The following is a 22,527-nucleotide window of genomic DNA, read 5'->3' as shown; positions in this document are numbered from 1 at the left end:
CTGCCTTGGCAGCCTTCGCACCGCATGGGGCCGCCTGCAATGGTCAGAGCTCCATGGACTGCCTCCCAAGCAGCCCAGGCCCAGGCGCCTCCGCCAGCCCCTCCCTGTGCAGTGTCAACTGGCCGAGGCAGCTTCCTGTTCTCCCCAGCTACCCCGGGACCCTGGGAGCCCTTGTGTCGCCCCTGTCATGCCTAGGGCCATGCTCATGCTGGCAAGAGTGCAGCGAGCTGGTGCAGCGCCCCCCTGGCACCTCTGGAGTTCATCTCTGCAAACAAGTGGGGACAGCGTGGTGACCATGCTCAATGCCTGGCTTGCTACTCAAGAGGGGCCAGCAGGGTCCCGGGATCCCTTGACTCCTCTCGGGACGGGCACCCGGTGTCACTGCCGAGCTCGAAACTGGGCCTGCCTTTGTTCGCAGGTGAGCATGGCCGTGAAGAGGCCCCCAGCCCATCCAGGGCCCCCATTCCTGGGAGGCCCCATGCCGTCCCACGTGGGCTATGTGTCACCGCCGCCACCATTGCTCTGCAGGCCCTTCGGGCCTCGGCCGATGTCTCCTAGGCCACCGCAACCATTCGGTACCGTAGGACACTTGGGCCGGCACCACCGCCTACCCTGTCCTCTCGCCTGCCCTGTCCTCTCTCCTCACCTGTCCTGATTGGCAGCTGCAGCCCGCCTGACTTGAAGCACGAGGTCCAGCACTCTGAGCCCAGTGCAGCCTCCACAGCTGCTTGGACCAGAAGGGCCCTTCCGGCAGAGCCCAAGTGCCAGTCTCACAGGGGTGGTCACCCGGGATACCACAGGCTGCTGGCACTGGGAGAAGGGAGGGTCAGGCTGTGATTGAGCCTTACTGAGCCTCAGTTTTCCTTATCTGTGAAGTCCAGTGCATCACTCCACTTCCTGGCGCAGGGGAAGGGAAACCCTTTCAGCAGACCTGGGTTGCTCCTCAGGACGTGTCCGCATGTCCCTCTTGCTTTCCAGTTGCACGCATGGGCCCACCACTGGGCTTAAGAGACTATGCGCCCGGCATGCTGCCCGGACGCCACGACCTGCCGCTACATCCCCGCGAGTTCTTGCCGGGACCTGTGCCATTCAGGCCTGCAGGCCCGCTCGGCACTCGAGCGTATTTCATTTCGGATCCGCGAATGCCACCACCACACCCGCTGGACTCCAAGACTACCTACCACCGCCTGCCGGGCCCCAGGAATACTCACCAACGCCTGCTGGGCCCCAGGACAACCCACCGCCGCCTGCCGGGCCCCAGGAATACCCACCGCCGCCTGCCAGGCCCCAGGACTACCCACTTCCGCCTGCCGGGTGCCAGGTCTACCCACCACCACGTGCCGGACCTCAGGACTATGCACCGCCGCCTGCCAGGTCCCAGGAGTACCAACTGCCACGAGTTGGGCCCCAGGACAACCCACAACACCGTACTGGGCCCCTAGAATACCCACCACTACGTGCCAGGCCCCAGGACTGCCCACTAACACGTGCCGGGCCCCAGGACTACCCACCACCACATTCCTGGCCCCAGGACTACCGACCACCACGTGCCGGGCCCCAGGACTACCCATCACCACCAGCTGGGCCGCAGGAATGCCAACCACCATGTGCCGGGCTCCAGGACAACCTGCCTCCTCCTACCAGGCCCCAACATTAACCACCGCCGCCTGCCGGGCCCCAGGACTACCCACCACTGCCTTCTGGGCCCCAAACTACCCACCGACACCTGCAGGGCCCCAGGACTGCCCACTGCCACCTGCTGGGCCCCAGGACGACCCACCACCACCTGCCAGGCCCAAGGGCTACCCACGACCATCTGCCGGGGCCCAAGACAACCCACCGCCACCTGCTGGGGCCAAAGACTAGCCACCACCGCCTGCCAGGCCCTAGGACTAGCCACAGCCACCTGCCGGGCCCCAACTGTCCAAAACTGCCTGCCCGGCCCCAGGACTACCCACCACTGCATGCCGGGCCCCAGGAATACCCACCGCCATCTGCCGGGCTCCAGGACTACCCACTGCCTTCTGCCTTCCACTGCCCCATGCTGGACCCCAGAACTACCCGCTGCCAACTGCCAGGCCCCAGGACAACACACCACCGCCTGCCAGTTCATACGACAACCCACCGCCACCTGCAGGGGCCGAAGACTAACCACCACCCCCTGCCAGGCCCTAGGACTAGCCACAGCCCCCTGCCAGGCTGCAGAACCGCCCACTGCCGCCTGCCGGGCACCAGGACTCCCCACCACCACCTGCCGGGCCCCAGGACTACACACCACCGCCTGCCGGGGCCCAGGACTAGCCACTGTCACCTGCGGGTCCAAAGGACTACCAACTGTCGCCTGCCAGGCCCCAAGACTAGCCACTGCCGCCTGCCACCGCCACCTGCAGGGCCCCAGGACTAGCCACAGGCACCTGCCAGACCCCAGGATTGTCCACAACCGCCTGCCTCGCCCCAGGACTACCCACCGCCTTCTGCCGGGCTCCAGGCCTACCCACTGCCCCATGCTGGACCCCAGCACTACCCACCGCCACCTGCGGGGGCTGAAGACTAAACACCACCACCTGCCAGGCCCTAGGATCCCTTCCAGAGAGGGAGTTGAATTTCATCAAGGAGGTGTTACATTTGCCATGAGCGTTACAGGAGGTGAAGGTTCTGGCCATAGGCACTGACAGAAGAGGCAAGCTCAGAGGACAACTAGTAATATTTGGAAAGCTAACTTGTACTAGGATGTCCTAGAATACTATTTTACTGTTTGTAGCTCATTGTTTGTATTCAAAATGGTTTGAATCTGCTATTTGTATTCATCAAAACCATCTCCATGCTTCCTCAGTACTGGAATCTTTTTTCTTCTCTGAATAACCCTGTGCTCAAAACCCTCTGAACACGTACTTAGATTGCATCCAAAGCTGTGGTCAAGAACAGGTACACAGGCAGCAGAGATCCTGGTTTTAAAAATGGTCCTTACTGATCTGTGTGACTTTATCATTTACTGCTTATGTAAACAATAAAAATTGAAAGAAGAGTCCTGTGTATATTACTTTTGGGCCAGATTTTATTTGGCTTTTAAACAGGCCACTAATGTGGTTAACATGGTTAACTTCATTTCTCTAAAGGATCAAAGATAGAAGGAAACAGAGAATAGAAAGGCAGAAGATTTTGCAAAATTGAGTGATCAGGTGGAAAATCAATCGAAGGCTACACAATATGGCTCTGTGTTCCCAACCAGACTCTGGCCCAGTCCCTGCCTTCTTCCAGCCTCATCAAGCCCTCCAGTATCATCAAGCCTCTCTGCTCATGGCTTCTCCTTTCTACAGCACATCCCTCCATCACATGCCTCTTGTCCACAGGGGCCTCCAGGTTCTCTTCTCAGCTTTCTCTCTCACATTACCCACTTCATGGAAATTTTCTTTCACTTTTTATTGTTTACATAAGCAGTAAATGATAAAGTCACACAGATCAGGAAGGACCATTTTTAAAACCAGGATCTCTGCTGCCTGTGTATCTGTTCTTGACCACAGCTTTGGATGCAATCTAAGTACGTGTTCAGAGGGTTTTGAGCACAGGGTTATTCAGAGAAGAAAAAAGATTCCAGTACTGAGGAAGCATGGAGATGGTTTTGATGAATACAAATAGCAGATTCAAACCATTTTGAATACAAACAATGAGCTACAAACAGTAAAATAGTATTCTAGGACATCCTAGTGCAAGTTAGCTTTCCAAATATTACTAGTTGTCCTCTGAGCTTGCCTCTTCTATCAGTGCCTATGGCCAGAACCTTCACCTCCTGTAACGCTCATGGCAAATGTAACACCTCCTTGATGAAATTCAACTCCCTCTCTGGAAGGGATCCTAGGGCCTGGCAGGTGGTGGTGGTTAGTCTTCAGCCCCCGCAGGTGGCGGTGGGTAGTCCTGGGGCCCGGCAGGCAGAGGTGAGTAGTCCTGGGGCCCGTATCATGGTGGTGGGTGACCTGGGAGCTGGAGGCAGCGGTGGGTAGTCCTGGAGCCCGGCAGGCAGTGGTGGGCAGTCTTGGAGCCAGGCAGGTGGCAGTGGGTGGTCCTCGGGCCCTACCAAGGTTGGTGGGTAATCCTGGGGCCCGGCAGGCATGGGTGGATAGTCCTGGGGACCGGCAGTCGTTGGTGGGTAGTCCTGGGGCCCAGCATGGGGCAGTGGATAGTCCGGGAGCCCTGCAGATGGCGGTGGGTTGTCCTGGAGCCCGACAGGTGGTGGTGGGTATTCCTGGGGCCCGGCGGGGGCTGTGGGTACTCCTGGGGCCCTGCAGTCAGTGGTCAGTAGTCCTGGGGCCCGGCAGGTGGTGGTTGGTAGTCTGGAGACCAGCAGGTGGCAGTGAGTACTCTTGGGTCCCTGCAGGCGGTAATGTGTAGTCCTGGGGCTCGGATCGTGGTGGTGGGTGGCCAGGTGCCTGGCAGGTGGCGGTGGGTAGTCTTGGGGCCCGGCAGGTGTTGGTGGGTAGTCTGGGGCAGGCAGTAGGCGGTGAGTTGTCCTTAGGCCCGGCAGGCCCGGGTGGGTAGTCCTGGGGCCCGGCAGTTGGTGGTGGGTAGTGCTGGGGCTCAGCATGCAGCAGTGGGTAGTCCTGGAGCCTGGCAGATGGTGGTGGGTATTCCTGGGGCCCGGCTTGCGGTGGTGGGTAGTCCTGGGGCTGGGCAGGCAGTTTTGGACAGTTGGGCTCGGCAGGTGGCTGTGGCTAGTCCTAGGGCCTGGCAGGCGGTGGTGGCTAGTTTTCGGCCCCGGCAGGTGGCAGTGGGTTGTCTTGGGCCCGGCAGATGGTCATGGGTAGCCCTTGGGCCCAGCAGATGATCATGGGTAGCCCTTGGGCCCGGCAGGTGCTGGTGGGTAGCCCTTGGGCCCGGTAGGTGCTTGTGGGTCGTCCTGGGGCCCAGCAGGTGGCGGTAGGCAGTCCTGGGGCCTGGCAGGTGTCGGTGGGTAGTTTGGGGCCCAGCAGGTGGTGGTGGGTAGTCCTGGGGCCCGGCAGGTGGCGGTGGTTAATGTTGGGGACTGGTAGGAGGTGGCAGTTAGTCCTGGGGCCCGGCACATGGTGGTTGGCATTCCTGCGGCCCAGCTGGTGGTGATGGGTAGTCCTGGGGCCCGGCACGTTGTGGTCTGTAGTCCTGGGGCCCAGCACGTGTTGCTCGGTAGTCCTGGGGCCAGGCATGTGGTGGTGGGTAGTTCTGGGGCCTGGCATGTAGTGGTGGGTATTCTTGGGGCCCGGAACGGGGTTGTGGGTTGTCCTGGGGCCCAACTCGTGGCAGTTGGTACTCCTGGGACCTGGCAGGCGGCGGTGCATAGTCCTGAGGCCCGGCACATGGTGGTGGGTAGGCCTGGGGCCCGGCAGGCGGTGGTAGGTAGTCTTGGAGTCCAGCGGGTGGTGGTGGCATTCGCGGATCCGAAATGAAATGCGCTCGGTCGCCGAGCGGGCCTGGAGGCCTGAATGGCACAGGTCCTGGCAAGAACTCGCGGGGATGTAGCGGCAGGTCGTGGCGTCCGGGCAGCATGCCGGGCGCATAGTCTCTTAAGCCCAGTGGTGGGCCCATGCGTGCAACTGGAAAGCAAGAGGGACATGCGGACACGTCCTGAGGAGCAGCCCAGGTCTGCTGAAAGGGTTTCCCTTCCCCTGCGCCAGGAAGTGGAGTGATGCACTGGACTTCACAGATAAGGAAAACTGAGGCTCAGTAAGGCTCAACCACAGCCTGACCCTCCCTTCTCCCAGTGCCAGCCGCCTGTGGCATCCCGGGTGACCACTCCTGTGAGACTGGCACTTGGGCTCTGCCGGAAGGGCCCTTCTGGTCCAAGCAGCTGTGGAGGCTGCACTGGGCTCAGAGTGCTGGGCCTCATGCTTCGAGTCTGGCGGGCTGCAGCTGCTCATCAGGACAGGAGCGGAGAGAGGACAGGGTAGGCGAGAGGACAGGGTAGGCGGTGGTACTGGCCCAAGTGTCCTACCGTACCGAATGGTTGCGGTGGCCTAGGAGGCATCGGCCGAGGCCCGAAGGGCCTGCAGAGCAATGGTGGCGGCGGTGACCCATAGCCCACGTGGGGCAGCATGGGGCCTACCAGGAACGGGGGCCCTGGATGGGCCGGGGGCCCCTTCACGGCCATGCTCACCTGCGAAGAAAAGCAGGCCCAGTTTAGAGCTCGGCAGTGACACCGGGTGCCCGTCCCGAGAGGAGTCAAGGGATCCCCAGACCCTGCTGGCCCCTCTTGAGCAGCATGCCAGGCAGCGAGCATGGTCACCACACTGTCCCCACTTGCATGTGGAGAGGAGCTCCAGAGGTGCCAGCGGGGCGCTGCACCAGCTCGCTGCACTCTTGCCAGCATGAGCATGGCCCTGGGCACGACAGGGGCGACACAAGGGCTCCCAGGGTCCCGGGGTAGCTGGGGAGAACAGGAAGCTGCCTCGGCCAGTTGACACTGCACAGGGAGGGGCTGGCGGAGGCTCATGTGCCTGGGCAGCTTGGAAGGCAGTCCATGGAGCTCTGACCATTGCAGGCGGCCCCATGCGGTGCGAAGGCTGCCAAAGCAGCAGCCTCAGGACCCAGGAGGCACAGCAGCCTGGGCCGCCCGGGGTAGGATTCAGGGGGCCCTGGAACCGGCTCCCCACTCGCACAAGAGCCCATGCCCACCTCATCCCCATCATTGCAAGGGGTCTGCCTAGCACAGACCCTGAGGACCCCAACAGCTGCTCCCAAAATTCAAGCGCACGCGAGTGTGGCGATGCACACCGGTCATCCCGTACTCGGGAGGCTGAGGTGGGAGGACTGCTAGGGAACTGCAGGTGGGCTCTGGGTACTGTGAGGTCAAGTCCAGCTTGACCAAACACTCAAGGCAGGGGCGTGAGGTGTGCTGTGCTCCAGCACTCAGCACGCGGCCCGAGCCTTAGTGAAGGCCCAGTCAGATGGTGACCTAGTCAGCGGGGTCCTCATGCCAGGCCAGCTGGAGAACAGAGTGGAAACCGAAGGCACATGGAGAGGCTTGGGCCCAGGCATGGGCTCCAGGCTCACCTTGGCATTGTCCATGTCCTTCGCTGGGGAAGGAGCCGCAGGAGCTGCTGTTGGCCACGTGGCCAGGGCTGGGATCTGGGGGCAGAGAAGACACTCAGAGGACTTTCCCAGCACGAGGACGAGGACGGGGACGAGGATGAGGATGAGGATGAGGACGAGGACCGGAAGAGGCCATGGGCACGCCCTCGGAAGTGCCCTGGGGAACACTGCAGAGCCCCGAGGACTGTCCCTGGAGGGAGCAGAGGTATGGCTGCCTCTGACAGGCAGCTGCAAGGCCCGTGGGAGGCAGGAGGCCAGGGAGCCCTTGCATGGAGCCAGAGGTACCAGGCTCACTGAGCAGGCATCAAGTGAGGGGGGGGGGGTCGAAGGAGGCCTCTGAGCCTGTGCGGGCTCCACCTGGTCAGCACTTCGCGGACCTGGGGAGCTGGGAAAGCTGCACTGTGGCAGCCCAAGCCAGAGGCGGAGGCTGCTTTAGGTCTCAGGCTGTGGAGGAGGAAAACAGGGCCTTGGAAGACTGAGCCTGCACACAGAGGCCACATGCTTTGGGAGCAGCACACAGAACCAGTAACATTCAGACCTGCCTAGCTCAGGAGCCGTTCCTGGTGGCCCGGAGGTGAGTGGTGACGAAAGTGCGCCCACTCATTGAACACTGTGCAGAGAGGGAGAGGGCGACACTGCAGCCTCTGCCATGCCACAGCCAGAGAGGGTTGGGAGTGACAGGGTGGGCGACTGATCCCAGGACCTTGCTCCTGCACTGCAGTGGTGGTGGGCCTGCACAGGGCCCAGGGCTAAGTGGAAACCCAAGCCGGGAGTGCCCGGGCTCTGTACCAGAGCTCAGGGAACCATGCCCGGGGCAAGGCAGCATGGTGTCCCAGAGTCCAGGACTCGAGGCCCCGGAGAGGCTCACCGAAGTTGGCTCTGGGAATGTGGCAGCATGCAAATTTCAGGCTCCCAGAGGGCGGCCATCCAGGAGGCTCTGCACCTGGGGGCAGGGAGCACTCACCACCACTCACAGGGGACCGGCCCAAGGAGCCCTTCTGGCTCGGGACCTGAGGAGACAACACACGCGCTGGTTAGCCGTTCTCTGCAGTGGCTAAGTTCCCCGAGTCCCACTCAGAAGGACAGAGTGCCCACCTCTGTGGGGCGCGTCCTGCACTCCATGACAGTCCGGCATCCGCTTGATGATCCCCGGCTCCTCTTTAAGCATATCCAGCTTCTGGGTAATTTCCACCAGCCTGCACACAGACACAGTAGGGCTGGGGGTGACCATAGCCACCCTGAGTGGTCTAAAACGTGGGCGCCACGCATTGCATTGCGCCACGCGCTGCTAACCTCTGCCGCAGGTTGGCGGCCTGCTGCTTCTCATCTGCCACCAGGCGCTCTGCATGTCGGGCTTTGAACTGTGGAGACAGAGAGGCCAGCTCAGCACAGTGGCTGAGTGAAGCTGCAGAGGTCAAGGCGGGGCAAGGCGAAACAAGGCGAGGAGGAGGCTCTTACCCAGTTCTCATGGGCTTTTTTCTTCTCAGTAGCAAGCTGCAAGAGAACACGGCAAGACACAGGTTGAGGGAACAGTCACCGGGGATGCAGCCCTCCATGACTCCTGTGTGGGGGATTAACGGATGCTGTCACCACAGTGCACTCTATTCCTTGCCTGGTTTTTAAATGAGCGCTCCATTTTCTCTAATTCTGCTTCCACTTCACCGATTCGCCGCCTAAAAATAATACTTAGCAGTTAGAATCAAATAAATTCTGAAACAATCTGACCATGTCTGACCTTTTAAGACTTCATCATACAGAAACATTTCATAACGTGATGAGTGCAGTGTGAACCTCAGTTTCCTGATTTTTCATTTAATGCCTAGAGCTTATGAGATGACAACTTGTCAATTTCCTTAACTGTCCTTGAATTATATTCTCAAAATAATCTGGCTAAGGCTACCTTCCCCATAAAGGTTTTTCCCTCAGGGGCTGGGGATTTAGCTCAGAGGCATAAGCACCTGCCTTGCAAGCGGGTGGGTGGTCCTAACTTTGATCCGCGGTACTGATAAAAAAAGAAGGTTTTCCCCTCAAATTATAGCCACAAGAAATGACTCAAAATGCTGCCCCCAGTCTGTCGGAGCACTGAGACTCTGGTGAGTATAGATGTGTGACAGAAGCAAGCCGATTTCCTAAAAATGGGCACAGGACACATCTGCAAAGGAGCTACACTGTTAAGCTTTGGTCTGTTAATGTAGAAGCCCTCCCTGTGTGAGTTAAATACATTCCATTCTTGGACTTCTCATGTGCTTCTGTGCCCATCTCTTCTATGTAACAAAGCAACTCAGCCCAGTTCCTCTGTCTCGGACGCCACACTCACTTGTAGATTTTCACCGCCTCTGTGGCCGGCACCACCTTCTCATCCACAGCCGACAGCGCCTGCTCTCGCTGCTGCTGTGCACATTCCGCCTGACTCGGTATCCTAGGAGAAAGGCAGCTGCCAGGGCTGAACTCGGCCCACAGGCCACTTCCCCACCCAGCAACAGGCACAGGGTTTCAGGAGGGCAGTCAAGCTCCAGGCTCTGGGCCATTTGCTTGTGTTCTTATATTCTCTCACCTCTCGTTGTAATTGTCTAATCGGCAAACAGAACAAGCTAAGAGCAAGCATGCGCCAGGCTCTAGCTGCCTGTGTGGGAGATGAGTGTACCCCGAGGGAAGCCAGGATTGTCCAGCAGAGCTGCTGGGAAAGCAATAGGCGGAGTCCACCTCCCCCGCTTCCCCCATACTGTCAGGGAAGAGCTGTTCCTCTAGACCTAGGCCATGATAAGCACACAAGATAGGCCGAATGGGTGGACGGGAGCCTTGGCCCCAGCCAGAAAGGGAAATGTGGGCCCCAGAGGCCAGTGCTGCCCTCCCTCAACCCACACATGGAGGACAATGCCAAAGATGCTGACCTGAGCCCTCTAAAAATCCCTAGGCTTCAAGAAACAAGCAGTGGAGCTGAGGCTACAGAGGCAGGGACGCTGGGCCCAACTGCTAGCTGGATGATGGTGACAGCGGACAGGCAGGAGCAGCCTCAGGTCGCCATCACAGGAAACCAGCAGCACCCTGGGCCCCAAGTTTCCCCTATGATCACTGCACATCTAAGCTGCTAGGCAATCAGAAGTGACAGGAATGGCCAGCATGAGACACTGGACAAAATCTCTGGGACTCACTTCTGCAGCTCCAGCTCCTTCTGGTGGGACAGCTCCTTCAGGACCTCCACCTTCTGCTGCAGCATGCTAAACTCCTCCTCCAGCCGGGCCTTGTCCGCCTGCAGCCTGCCGCAGTCCTCACCTAGCTTCACTATCTGGTCTGGGAGGTGAGACACGTCACCAAGGGCACTGCCAAAGACACAGAACCAGGCTCCCAGCATCCCTGCCTCATTCATGCCGGCACTCAGCCTGACCACCATGCGGTCAGGGACCTACCTTCCAGATCACATCTGTCAGACAGGGAGGCTCTCAGCTTCGACTGCAGGAGTTGGAGATCTTTCTGAAATACGGATATTGCGGGATGTGTCTGAAAATTGTGAGGGAGGGGCACAGGCTTGAATGTAAGGCTCAGTCAGGACTCAGGGGCCCCGGGGGTCTCTGTGAAGGGACTCACCCGGGAGACATCCATCAGCTGGTGCATGTGAGCCTTCTTATTTTCCCCACCTACAAAGAGAACAAGTGTGGCTGTGTCTTCCTGTGCCGTTGCTAACACTGTGTTCTTGACTTCCACAAAACTAAACTAATGCTCATGACACACTGTAAAGAAAAACAATTCACCAACAGAACTGACACACTGACTTTCATGACAACTGCACCCTTAGATTTTGTGAGCTCCTGCCAAGACAGCATGCCACATGGTCTAGGGGGAGCTGGCCGGCGTGGGTCCAGACTCGCACTCTGAGCACCCTCTGCAGCTGGGGCGGCACCCTGACCACTTTCCTCATCTCAGACCCTGCTGCTCTCCAGCCTCTGCCCTCACAGCCTGGGCTGTGGCTCCCCATCCCCACATACTAGGTGACCCTGGCCAAGTGCCTGAGAACCACAGAACAGCAGAGGCCATGCGTACGGACCCATGTGTCATCTCCAGAAAGCTGAGTGACTTTCCTCTCTGGCACAGAGGCCGACACAAAGGCGAAGGCTCCAGCATACACATCCAGTTCTCAGGGGTGGAAAAGCAGCTTTCCCCGCTTGCCTGCTGTGACTGCACCCCAGTGACCCAGACATAAGTACGAATTATTCAGATGTTGGGAGCCATTGAAGCTGGAAACCGACCACACGTGCAGAGCCAGGGCATGGCTGGCCCAAGAACAAAGAGTCCCTGGGGTTGCCATGTGAAGAAGCTGCCTCAGCCCAGAGATCACCAAGCCCCAAGACAATCTCAACAGTGGGCTGCTAGGACAACAGGGTTTCACATGACATTAAGTTGGATCACTTCAAATGAATGTCATTTGCCACGAGAAAAAGAAACTTTAGGATACAGATCTACACTGCTGTCTCTCGAGCTCCTGTGCCGATAAACCTATAGGGGCTGAGGTGTCCCTAGCACAGACACACTGTCCTCTCTCCACACCTGTGTGATCCAGCCACGCTCTGTCTGCTCCAAGTAAGCAGTCACCCCTGCCCCCACATCTCCTAGCTCAGCCGGTACCATCACCCTCCCCACTATACCATGGTTAGTAGCAACAGTAAAATGTGGAGCAGTTAGTGAGTCAAATCAGACACCAAAGTCACTGTCGCTCCTAGCCTGCCTAAAAGTCCTCCCAAACACCAACAGGAAGAGATTTACCTTGGTATATTGTCTCCTTTACTTAGAAGAGAAAGAGAGAAATTTGATGTCAAACATTTGATTAAAAGGAATGCATAGTTCCTAACACAAGTCAGGATCATAACCAAGTGAAAATTTAGTAACTTTAGTTCAGAATAAACCCATACAATTAAAAATGTATTATAAGTAACCTGTGATACAGAGGAACAGTAAGGAGCGTGTCTTACTTCACAGCTACACACAGGCTTGTGTGCCAGGACCAAGTGAACACCAGGCTTCTGAGATGAGCATTTGGCTTCAATAGTGAAATGCTTGTTTTTATAATACACACATTATTGATTTACTTACTTAAAATTACTTGACAATCCCAAAAGCAAGCATGCAGTCTAGAAATGGGTAACCATATGGAAGACTGGCGAGTGAGATTACCAGCATAACCTTTGCACTAAGATACACCTCTCTCACCCACTGGAAGATACCTCAGAAACCCTATTTCAAGTGATCTATTGACTCAATTAAGAAATAATCTAATACAGCTCATCATCTGATTTCCCCAGACCACAAAAACAGTAATAAATCTAAGCAGAAGGGAAGACACCAGAAGAACACAGAGAAATGACAGCTAACGGCTTCCAGGAAGAGCACAGACCCAGTTCTTCCTCCCGGTGCCTTCTGGGGTCATAAATCCTAAACTGCAACTAATTAAATACCACGGCAGCGATCACTGCATTTCTCTGTAATGCAGACTCTGTCTTCCCCTTCCAAGTGCTATAAACAGTATAGGACAGCAGAGCGCAGTGGCCAGCTGAGGGGCGTGGGGGGGAGGGCGACTGTGCTCTCCAGGATCAGGAGTGTCCCCTCAGAGCCATGTGACCTCAGGGAGTGGGAGGAAGTGAGCCCAGGGGCAGGGTGTGAAGCTGCAGGGCTGAGCCTGAGAGCCCTGCTGGGTAGCAGCTGCAGGGGAACCAAAGGAGAGGAGCAGGGGAAACAGCACCTTTTCACCCCCAAACACTCTGCGTACCCTTCCAGGCGTGCTTTCATCCAAGAAGCTGTTCAGTGAGATTCCAGAAGTCCTCACAGGAATCTTTCATAGGGTGCTGTTTTGGGCTTCTTTTTGGTGGTACCTGGGACAGGGCCTTCACAATGAACTACATTCTCAGCCTTCCCATATTTCTTGAGACAGGCTCTTGGTAAGTGACCAAGTTGCCCAGGCTGGGCTCAAACTTGCACTTCTCCTGTCTCAGCCTCCCTCTCCTCCAGGGCTGCAGGAATGCTCACACCACTCTGCCTGATCTTGCCTGGATGTTTCTACCATCTTACTGTATTTCTTGCCCTGTATGTTTCTACAGCACAGTTCATCAGTACCTCATGGTCTGTTTCCCCTTTTCCCACTTCACATTAAATCGTGAACACCTTCTTTGCCCCCTGCCTTTGAAATACATACAGCAGCCTAATATTCTGTTCTGTGGATATGAATAAGATGAAACATGATATTCCCTAATATAGATCATTTAGGTTTCACCAAGTTATAACTCTATTAAATACTACATCTAATACCTTTGTATAAAATCTTAACATGTAATTTATTTCTTTAAGATCACTTACTGATGTTATTATACCATATAAAAGCAATTTATATTTCTTATCCGGTTTTGTATCCCATTTTAAAGGCTTATGATATATAGAATTATTGAACTGGTTTTCAGGATGGGTGTACGAGTCACCAACTCTACTAACAAGTGGATATGGTTAGCTTGCTCTTAAGTCTTTGCCAGTACCAAGATTAAATTATTTCAGAAAACTAACTTGAATTATAACCACTGATTTGTTTATGTTAATAACTGAAAGGGCCAATGATAATAGAATCCTAGATATATTCAGAAGTCAAAGAACAAGTTAATTCACTCACTGGAAAAACATTCCTCCACAAGAAAATCGCAAGCATAAGGATTCCAACACAGGTAGTGAGCAATACAGGCTCCCAGGGGAGCCCATAAAAGTCTCCAGGCCCAGGCGGGAGATTCTCAGGTAACACTGCAACCAGCTGAAAAGGAAGGCCACAAATAACGGAAACCCGTTAACAGAACTGGCGGAGCAATCACAAAGGATCATCACAGATACTCTCGATCTACTCTCCATAGTCTAAACCAACTTCCAGGTGCCCTGTAGAAACTTCCGGAAAGGGGATACAGTCAGGCTCACTTTCTTGTCCCATATGTGGAGTCTCTAAACTTAGGGAGTGAGTTGAGCCTATTTCCCAGTTGGCCAACAGCCCTTCTTCATCGCAGTGTCTCACGCATGGCCCAGATCACGCTTAAGTGAGCTGTTTTCTATTACTGCACACGCGCGCGCACACACACACACACACACACACACACACACAAACACACACCCCACATTGTAAATACATGATAGAAGCCATCAGTTTTTGCGTCTGCAAACAAAAGCACTATGACAATGATCTCCACAAATCAGGCATCACTCCTCCAGGAGGCTGCGTCTCAATTCGGTGCACCCGCAGGAAACAATCCTTGCAAGGAAACAGGTGGGGCGTGAATGTGGCTCCCAAGGCCATGGCTGGCTTCAGACCATGCCGCTCCCTCAGGACAGCCCGGCCCTCTGCAGTCCACACCACGCTCCTGCCATTAGGTACCTTCTGAAGGGACCGTCCCACCAGCGGGCGACCAGCGCCCCTTGCCCAACCCTGGTTCCCCCGCCTCACCTTCAGTAGCAGGTCGACAAAGGCCGAGTACAGCTTCGACAGGGGCTTCAGCAGCTCGGGGGTGCCCGGGGACACGAAGACCCCGGCTACAGTGGCTGATACCGTGTCCATAGCAAAGGACCGCTCGCTGCAGACCCGGCCGGACCCAGCAGTGGCAAAGAAGTCTTTCCCAGTGGCAGTGGCAGCAGAGGGCGGAACTGAACAGCTATACCTTCGGCTTTCTGCTGCTCTATGAACCATAAACATAGGTAACAGAGGGTCTCCAGGACCACCACAAAGCTGCAGGGGCGGGGTGGGAGCGTCCAGTGAAGGAGGCCGGCGGGTGGAGCGCCCAACGGGAGGGCGGCCGGGGGCGGGGTCCCATGGCCCCTGAGCAAGGCTAGCCAATAGCCGCGCTAGGGCACCAAGCTCAGGCGCCTTCACCGCTGGACCTGGGCACCAGGCCTTGCAAGTGCCGTTACGTGGCTGCTGGCCTGGCTGGCACCTTTGCCCGGGTGGGGCGGGGCCACACGTCAAAGTTCAGGGTGCAGACCCCTGGTGCGGCTGGTCACCTCAGAGCCAGGTCCGAGTCCAAGGTGGCTGGCATTGTAGGTGACAGAGCCTCCCCTTGTTATTCACAGTGTGGATTAAAAGGATCAGCAACTGATGGCAGAAACAAACGACTGTATCAATAAAGCGTTGGGTGATTTTTTCTATGTACTCAACAGGTCTTTCCTGATTATGTCTCAAAAATCAAGAAGCAAAAAGGGAAAAGACTGTAAATCTGATTACTTAAGGCAAAACAGAAAGAAAACGTGGAAAGGAAAGTTTGTAAATGGATAAGGGGAGGAACGTTGAAGGGAGGGTAGCGGAATGGGAAAGTAAACAGTACCATGTAGAGGTACAAATCCTCTATGATGATCATTAGGTATGTCCCAAATGTACCAATAAATGTAACTGAAGTGAAAACACACAACGCTTGTTCAGCCCCTGCCTACAGAAACAAAACACACGGAGAATAAGCTAGTGAGGCTCAGAAAAGATGTGTAAGTAGCTGTGCCACGGGAACACGGCTGCATGGCTCCTAACTGCACAAAAGCTTGCTAAGGTGGCTGGCCAGAGCCCTGAACTGAACAGCACTGGGGAGCGATGGTGTGGGGTGCTCTCCCAAGGTGCCTGGCTATACGCAATGACAAGAGCCCTAAATGACCACTGCCAACCATTTAAAGAGATTATGTCAAATTAAATTTGCAAGGGTTTTGGCCCAGACAGGACTCTAGCCAGAAAAGCCTCAACAGGAACCAGGAAGCTCCTATCTCACCCACCCCTAGGAATTAACCGTGATGTCATCTTCCCCACTCCTGGGAATTTACCTATGGCGCCAAACCTAGGACCAGGGATTTGGCTCAGCGGCTCAAGCACTTGCCTGGCAAGTACAAGGTCATGAGTTCAATTCCCTGTACCAAAAACAAAAAAATGAACACCCTGACAACCATGAAAGCCTTTTATACGCACTACTGCAGACCCCCTCCAAAAGCCCATACAGGTCACTCCTGAGTCTCCATCACCCTATTCTCCCTTTGTGGATCAAGTCCTGATGCTCAGGTTCCTTTAAAATCACCCCAGGAGTCCAAAGGTCATATCACCAAGGTCATTAAAACTGGATCCTGGGATTCTCCACTGGCTTTGATATTTGGAAAGCCTCAACCCACTGAGGACTCCATGCTGAACTCATAAATGACAGGGAAAAAAAACACAAGACTTTCCACCAGACAGCCTGGCCTTCCACAGTGGCCTGTGCCAGAGTCAGGTGCTGGGTGTTATTTTGTGAGCGTGGTATCTAAGCCAACACTTGACACGGGGCAGGTAGGTACTCAACAATAATCTCCACATGAATCATCTACTCCATCCTGTCCTCAAACAACAAGAGGTGTTTAAAGGAGTGGTTTTTTCCCCCACTGGCAAATAATAACTTTAAAAGCATGAAAAAGAGAAATTCACTTAGCTCAACCCATCTAGAAACAAGGGAGGTTTGGTATTACTAGGACACTTCCTTCCAGTTATTTTCTAGGCATGTTTTTTTAAACCTTTGGAATTAGATGGTAGGCACACTGTAACTTTTACCAGAAACATAGTCCCTGATTATCTTTTAATTTGCTCCTAAATATTATTTTGCATAACTTCATAAACCTCCATTTTAAAGACACATCCACTGGAATTGACCTATCCACTATCTCCAGCCCACACCAGTGGAAATATAGGTTGCTACCAATTTTTTACTAGAGTTTTTAAACAATCTGAATGATGGGTGCATAAAAATATCATCTATATTTCATGTTTTGTCTCAGCTACATCCCCAGAAGAATAATTATCTTATTAGACTATTTGGCCATCTTGAGATTTCGGCTCAAATGTGTAAAACTGAACCACGCTTTATATTTATTCTTTACAGAAATGAGGGATGGGGCTGGGAGCTACAACCCTAGTTAGCCCCATTTGTTTATTTATTTAGAGAAAGATGCTCACAGTTACCCAAGCAGGGCTGGAACTTGCAATCCTCCTGCCTCAGTCTCCCAATTAGCTGGAATCACACCCGTGCACCGCCACACAAGCTCTTTTTTTTTTTAATTTGAGGTCTTTATTCTAAATGACTCTGATTTATCTACAGACTAAGCAGTCTTTCCCAGCTCTGGGCCTCCAAATCAGACAAACGCATCTTCCTTATACTCAACCCAACCCAAGCCAAAATCAGAGCCCTGTGGTGCTCACTTTCTGACCTCCTCCCAGGCTGACTCTGCACCAGTAACTAAGAGTGTTTGCATCGGATCCCTAAATTAAACCAATACCACCACCCAGCCCCTACTATTAAATCATACTACTTATGATTTAATACACAAGTGTATCTTAAGAAACTGTGAACTACTTTACTAAAGCTGCTGCATCATTCCCTTCTGGTTTAGTAAGCAAAACATCACATAAAACAGGAAATAGATTCAACTTGATGTAATTCAGCTGACTTCTAGGTACCCTTGCATCCTATGGCCATATGCTTTAAAGAAAATTCCTAACTTGTATCTGTGTGTTTAAAAAAAAAAGCAATACTTTTAGGTAAATTTTGTCCTACCTGTAAAAAGCAGGGAAACCATTGGTCAGCCCCTGTCACCTGCAGCTCACCTGGGAGGAGCTCTGAATGGTGGGTAGTTAGGACTCCTGGAAAAGCCAGAGTGTCCTCAGCCATAAAGATTTCCCACACCAGCTGCCCCAAACACACCTACTCTTCTGTAGCCATATGCATTAATACCTGGGCTTGAGCCAGCTACTCTGCAGCCACTATGTACCTCTCCAGACTATGCACCCTTCTCCACTGGGGCTCCCGATTCTCCTTGGTCTTCTTTTATGGGCCCACAGAACCAAAGCATCTCAGAATCTAATGTCACAAGGCAAGTGACAGCTGTGACTCACAACTCACCAACTCATAACCCCAACATCCCTTTCAGAGAGACATGCCAGGAGCCACGATCTAATCACGCCAGCCAGAAGTAGAGGCAGGAGAGAACTTCAGATCACTAGAAGTCTGCCTCGCTTTCTAGATGACAAGGCAAAGCCCTCTCTAGTAAATCCCATGCTGTTCGTCATGAAAATATTTCCAAGGCCCAGCCAGCAGCTCCCCAGCAAGAGCTGCTCACCGGCCTAAAGCAAAGCATGGCGCGGGAATCCTCGGATTCCACAGTCTCTGGCTCCTGCCAGAATCCTTGGGGCGGGGAGGGGGGCACCCATGGCCTGTGACAGCAGCACACATTCTCCAGCATGGCATCCAAGACTTGAAAACTGAGGTCACTAAGCCAAATGCCGATGGGACACAGTGAGAAATGCCAAGCAACTGGACCCAGGCAGGCAAGAGAGGACGCTGGAATCATGATGCTTGGGAGCAGCAGGCCTGACCCTTTCCATAGGCAATGACCACCCCTCTGCTGGAAATGATGGTCAGATCTGACTCTTTTCAAAAAGCCCACAGGTTTTCTGGATTATTTCTAATGTTTAAAAACCTTTATGCTATCCAAACTGTAACAGCATATAGGCTTGAAAATTTCTACAAATCCCTCCTTAATACAGACCTATATACTTCCTACCTCTCCAATCTAATTTTCCCCTGCTCTATCACAAGAGTCCCATGTTCTTCACACCCACACGCACATGCTATGTCGCTCCTAACTCCTCTAACTTGCACAGGAGTTTCTCCCATGTGACATCTGAGACACCCAAACTGTTCACCCCAGACTTCCTTCATCCCAAGAGTTTTGTCTATCTACACTGCACATATCATGATCCCTTTTTCCTTTATTTTTTATTTTTATTTTTTTTTGGTACCAGGGATTGAACTCACAACCTCGCACTTGCCAGGCAGGCACTTATGCTACTGAACTACATCCCTGGCTACCACCCCGTTTTCATACACTGCAGGCATCTGTTTTTCATTGCTGGCATGTAATCATCTCGCCCTGCTCCTTAATCCAAGCCACGCCTTAAACCTCCAAAAAGACTGAACAGTTTCTATCTCTCATTTGTATCTTTCTGCCTTCAGTACTGTGAAGTGTATGTTCACACACGCACAACTTAATCAGTGTTTACTGAATGTGAACATTCCTCGCTTTTCAAATGGTTCATGCATTGTGACCCACTATTTCATCAGAGAATAACTCCATGAACTTAGGAACAACAGCTGTTTTGATTTTTAGACAGGGTCTCCCGAAGTTGCTCAGGATGGCCTTGAACTTTCAATCCTCCTGTCTCAACCTCCCTCCCAAGCATGTATTACCATGCCCAGCTAACAACTGCTCTTCTAATGAAAAACAGTAAGACAGACCCCCCCAAAAATGTTAAAGAAGATGGGACCACGCAAAGGGACGTAGTCCTGCATGAACTGAAATTAGACTGTAACATACATGCTGTATGTTCAGGGTCATAATGTAAATTTTATTTCTTAATGTAGGTCACAGCCAGAACACTACAGAAAACATTGTTCTAGAATGAGTGAGCTCAACCACTGCTCACTCACATGCAATTATTATTCACGCAGTCAGGTATTTGCCATAAAAAAAAAAATTCTGATCCACACACTTGCAGGTCTCCTCCCCTAAGTTCTGCTCCCCTACCAGTGCACCAATCCTGCAGCTCAGAGAAACAAGGAGGCTAAGTCACTAGTTACATTCTCGGCTCATTCTGCAGCCTTCTGCAACCATCCTCCAAATTCAGATGTTGCAAGTTGAGGCTTGGGGAATTTGTTCAGCAAATCACCCTAAGTCAGCCCTGCAACAAGACAGCAGAATTCAGTACTCAGCAAAAAAGCACCGATCCCTTCCGTGTGCAGGTCCCCAGACTCCTGGGAATGGGCGACTGCACGGGCTAGGAAGAGCCAAGCCCTAGAGAAGTCAATACCCCCATCGACAAACCTCCACCCACCCCCTCTCTCCTGCAGGAATAAAACATGGGACTAGGCTGAAGATCCTGGTGGAGTCCAAAGTTCAACACACTTCAAAGTCCAACAGTATATACCTTTAGCAAATCCTATGCTGCTTCTCTCCAACCTCCAACTGCATGCACCTTCATGCCTAGAAGAATAAATGGCCCCAGTTTCCCAAAAGCCCGGAGTCTTTAGACTTGTTTCTCCAAATTCAAGGTCAAGACCAGGCAGTGTCATGTAAATGGCAGCAGCACAAAGAGGTGAAAATGACAGGTGGTACATGCCTATAATCCCAGCACTTGGAAGGCAGAGGCAGGAGGATTGCCATGAGTTCAAGGCCAGCCTGGGCTACACAGTGAGTTCCAGGCCAGCCTGAACTGCAGGATCCCAACCCCCACAAACAGACCTCCCGGGCCAGACATCCTCAGCTACCTCTCTGACCACCCAATGCCTGCTCTCTCGAACACTCTATCCCTGGGGTTCCCAACAAGCCCAGAGCAGCACTTGCTGGCAGCCCACTTATACTCGGATATCCTGGCAAACACAGAAACTTCCACACAGCCTGAGTGTCAATTACTTCTCTGCAAAACACACATTTCTGATTTCTCGAGTTGCCAGCTACAGTGGCTCTAAGACCCTGGCATATAATCAATTTCCACAAAGAATTAATTTCCATTCATCTCTTCCCTTCACCCTGGCCCTGTCAAGGTAATGTATCACACTTTTTTCATTTCCAGTTAAATCCAATGCAAACCCTGGGCACTCCTGGAGTGCAGGAGTTTACTAGCTGACCTGTCTCCTAACGTTACTTTCAAAATCCTTTCCAAACACCCCTTCCTTGCAGTCCTCCCTGACCCTAAAACTTTTAATGTCTGCCAGGACAAACAGACAGAATAGCAATTCCCCAGTTTGATTTTCTAGGACTTGCACAATCTCAACCACTGTTCTCTCCATCTTCAGGAAACACGCAAGATGGCCAAGGCCATGCTCATGGTCACTCTGTCGCCATCTCCAGGGTCTCCGAGAGCGCCCTCCTCTGACCTGCAACAGCACCTGTGTCTGCACCTGCCCACCACACCGTTCATGTGTCCTATCTGGAGGTCTTACTTCCCACCTACCTGTCTTCCCATGCTTCGCACAAGATGACAAGTCCCAAGGCCAAGGATCAAACCCAGGTTTTGCACATGCCAGGCAAGTATGGCACCACTGCTGTGCTACATGCCAGCTTCATTATCTTCTGTATCTCCCTCCTCCATAACTGCTCCTGTGATGCTCCTTTCTTGGCCCTTTCTACCTGCTACTCCTGGGGACTCTGGCTTCTGCCATAGGCACACCTTCCTCCAAAAGAAGTGAGCCTTCCCCAACTCGGACTTTTCCTCTCTCTGCTGTGGTTCCTGGCCTTCACCAACTCGGGAAGCCATGGCTCATGCATCTGAAGTTGAGCTCTTAAAGTCATTTCCACCTAGCAGAATAGGCTTCATGGGGCCTTAGATTTCTTGGGTACCTCTTGACATCTCCCAGGAAGCCGGGGGTCCTGCTGAGAACACAGCAGCTCCCAGAAGGACCTGTGGAGTCCAACATAACTACTCTGTCTCAAGGCTCCTCAGGCTCTTTTTACACAACACCCCGGGAAAGGGTCCCAAGACCTCCAATACCTGTTGAAGCAAACTGTCCCAAGTCACACCTTCCTGCACAGCGGGTGTGAAGAAAGCAGCGCCTGCCCAGCTGCACTGCAGGACTGCCAGAGCCTGGGGAGTCTCCAGAGCCCCACAACTGGCAGGCAGGGCTGCCAACAAACAGGAGGCGTGGCGGTGCCCACCACCTGGCTGGTGGGCTCCTTTAGATCTCTCTCCACTAGCCACAATGGAAGGCACAGATCTAAACTCCGAGGCAGGGAAGGAAACGCTGCCTCTGAAATTGTTTGCACATGCCAAACTCCCCGTCCAGGCCCCCACCTGGAAACCCACCATGCCCAAAATGCCACCGCCTGGCAAGGCCGCCTGGCCTAGCACATGGAGTGTGGGGAGCCAGGACGAAGGCACAGGGCTAGAGAGGATAGTGGCCAAAGCCAGACTGAGACAGGGTGCCAGGCAGACCCGCCAGGAGGAGGGTGTGTCACGGAGTGGACAGGCGTGAGTGGGGCGTTCGGTCGGAAAGGGTCAGGGAGGGGCAATGGAAGGGCCGGGCTCCCCATACAGGGTCCTCTAGAGAGGTGACTGCCAACCCCCCCCCCCCAAAGTTTGGGAGGATCCTTTGTCTGGAGCACTGGTGCCTGCCAGATAAGGGGGCGCAGGAGAGGACAGGCGGCCACCAAGGTCCCCACCCCTCGGCCACTGGATGGCGCGGCCACTGCCACAGTGCCCCCCCGCGCCTCGGCCCCTGCCCCCCTGCCGCCGGCCCCCCGCGGGCGTGCAGGGCACTGAAGAGCTTGGCACCCCCGGGGTGGCTGCAGCGCTGCGGCCCTGCGCAGCTCACCTCCCCGCGCTCCACTCCGGCTGCAGCTGGCACTGCCCGTCCTGCCCCGCCCCGTCCCGCCCCGCGCCATCCTCCCCGCGCTGTCCGCCCCTGACAC

At 54.1% G+C, this 22,527-nt stretch overlaps 1 protein-coding gene and 1 long non-coding RNA gene across 2 annotated transcripts; one reads left to right on the top strand and one right to left on the bottom strand.

Annotated features, from left to right (window-relative positions):
• Positions 1-7,267: 7,267 nt before the first annotated feature.
• On the top strand, positions 7,268-8,780 carry LOC111756351 (uncharacterized). The gene is made up of 2 exons (XR_002790838.2): positions 7,268-7,630; positions 8,547-8,780. It is a non-coding gene; the product is annotated as an uncharacterized LOC111756351 (long non-coding RNA).
• A 582-nt stretch (positions 8,781-9,362) lies between these two features.
• Positions 9,363-10,462, bottom strand: LOC134472068 (transport and Golgi organization protein 1 homolog). The gene is made up of 2 exons (XM_063232895.1): positions 10,209-10,462; positions 9,363-9,475 (listed from the first exon to the last, which is right to left on the bottom strand). Exons 1-2 carry the CDS (start codon positions 10,445-10,447, stop codon positions 9,370-9,372), a joined length of 345 nt encoding a protein of 114 aa, XP_063088965.1. The 5' UTR covers positions 10,448-10,462; the 3' UTR covers positions 9,363-9,369.
• Between the last annotated feature and the right edge of the window lie 12,065 nt (positions 10,463-22,527).

Source organism: Cavia porcellus, unplaced genomic scaffold (assembly GCF_034190915.1).
Source record: "Cavia porcellus strain 051 isolate PalLab524CR breed Dunkin Hartley unplaced genomic scaffold, mCavPor4.1 scaffold_22, whole genome shotgun sequence".
Classification (NCBI taxonomy): Eukaryota; Metazoa; Chordata; class Mammalia; order Rodentia; family Caviidae; genus Cavia; species Cavia porcellus.
Note: the sequence above shows the minus strand (reverse complement) of the source record. Positions and strands in the feature narration are given on the sequence as shown.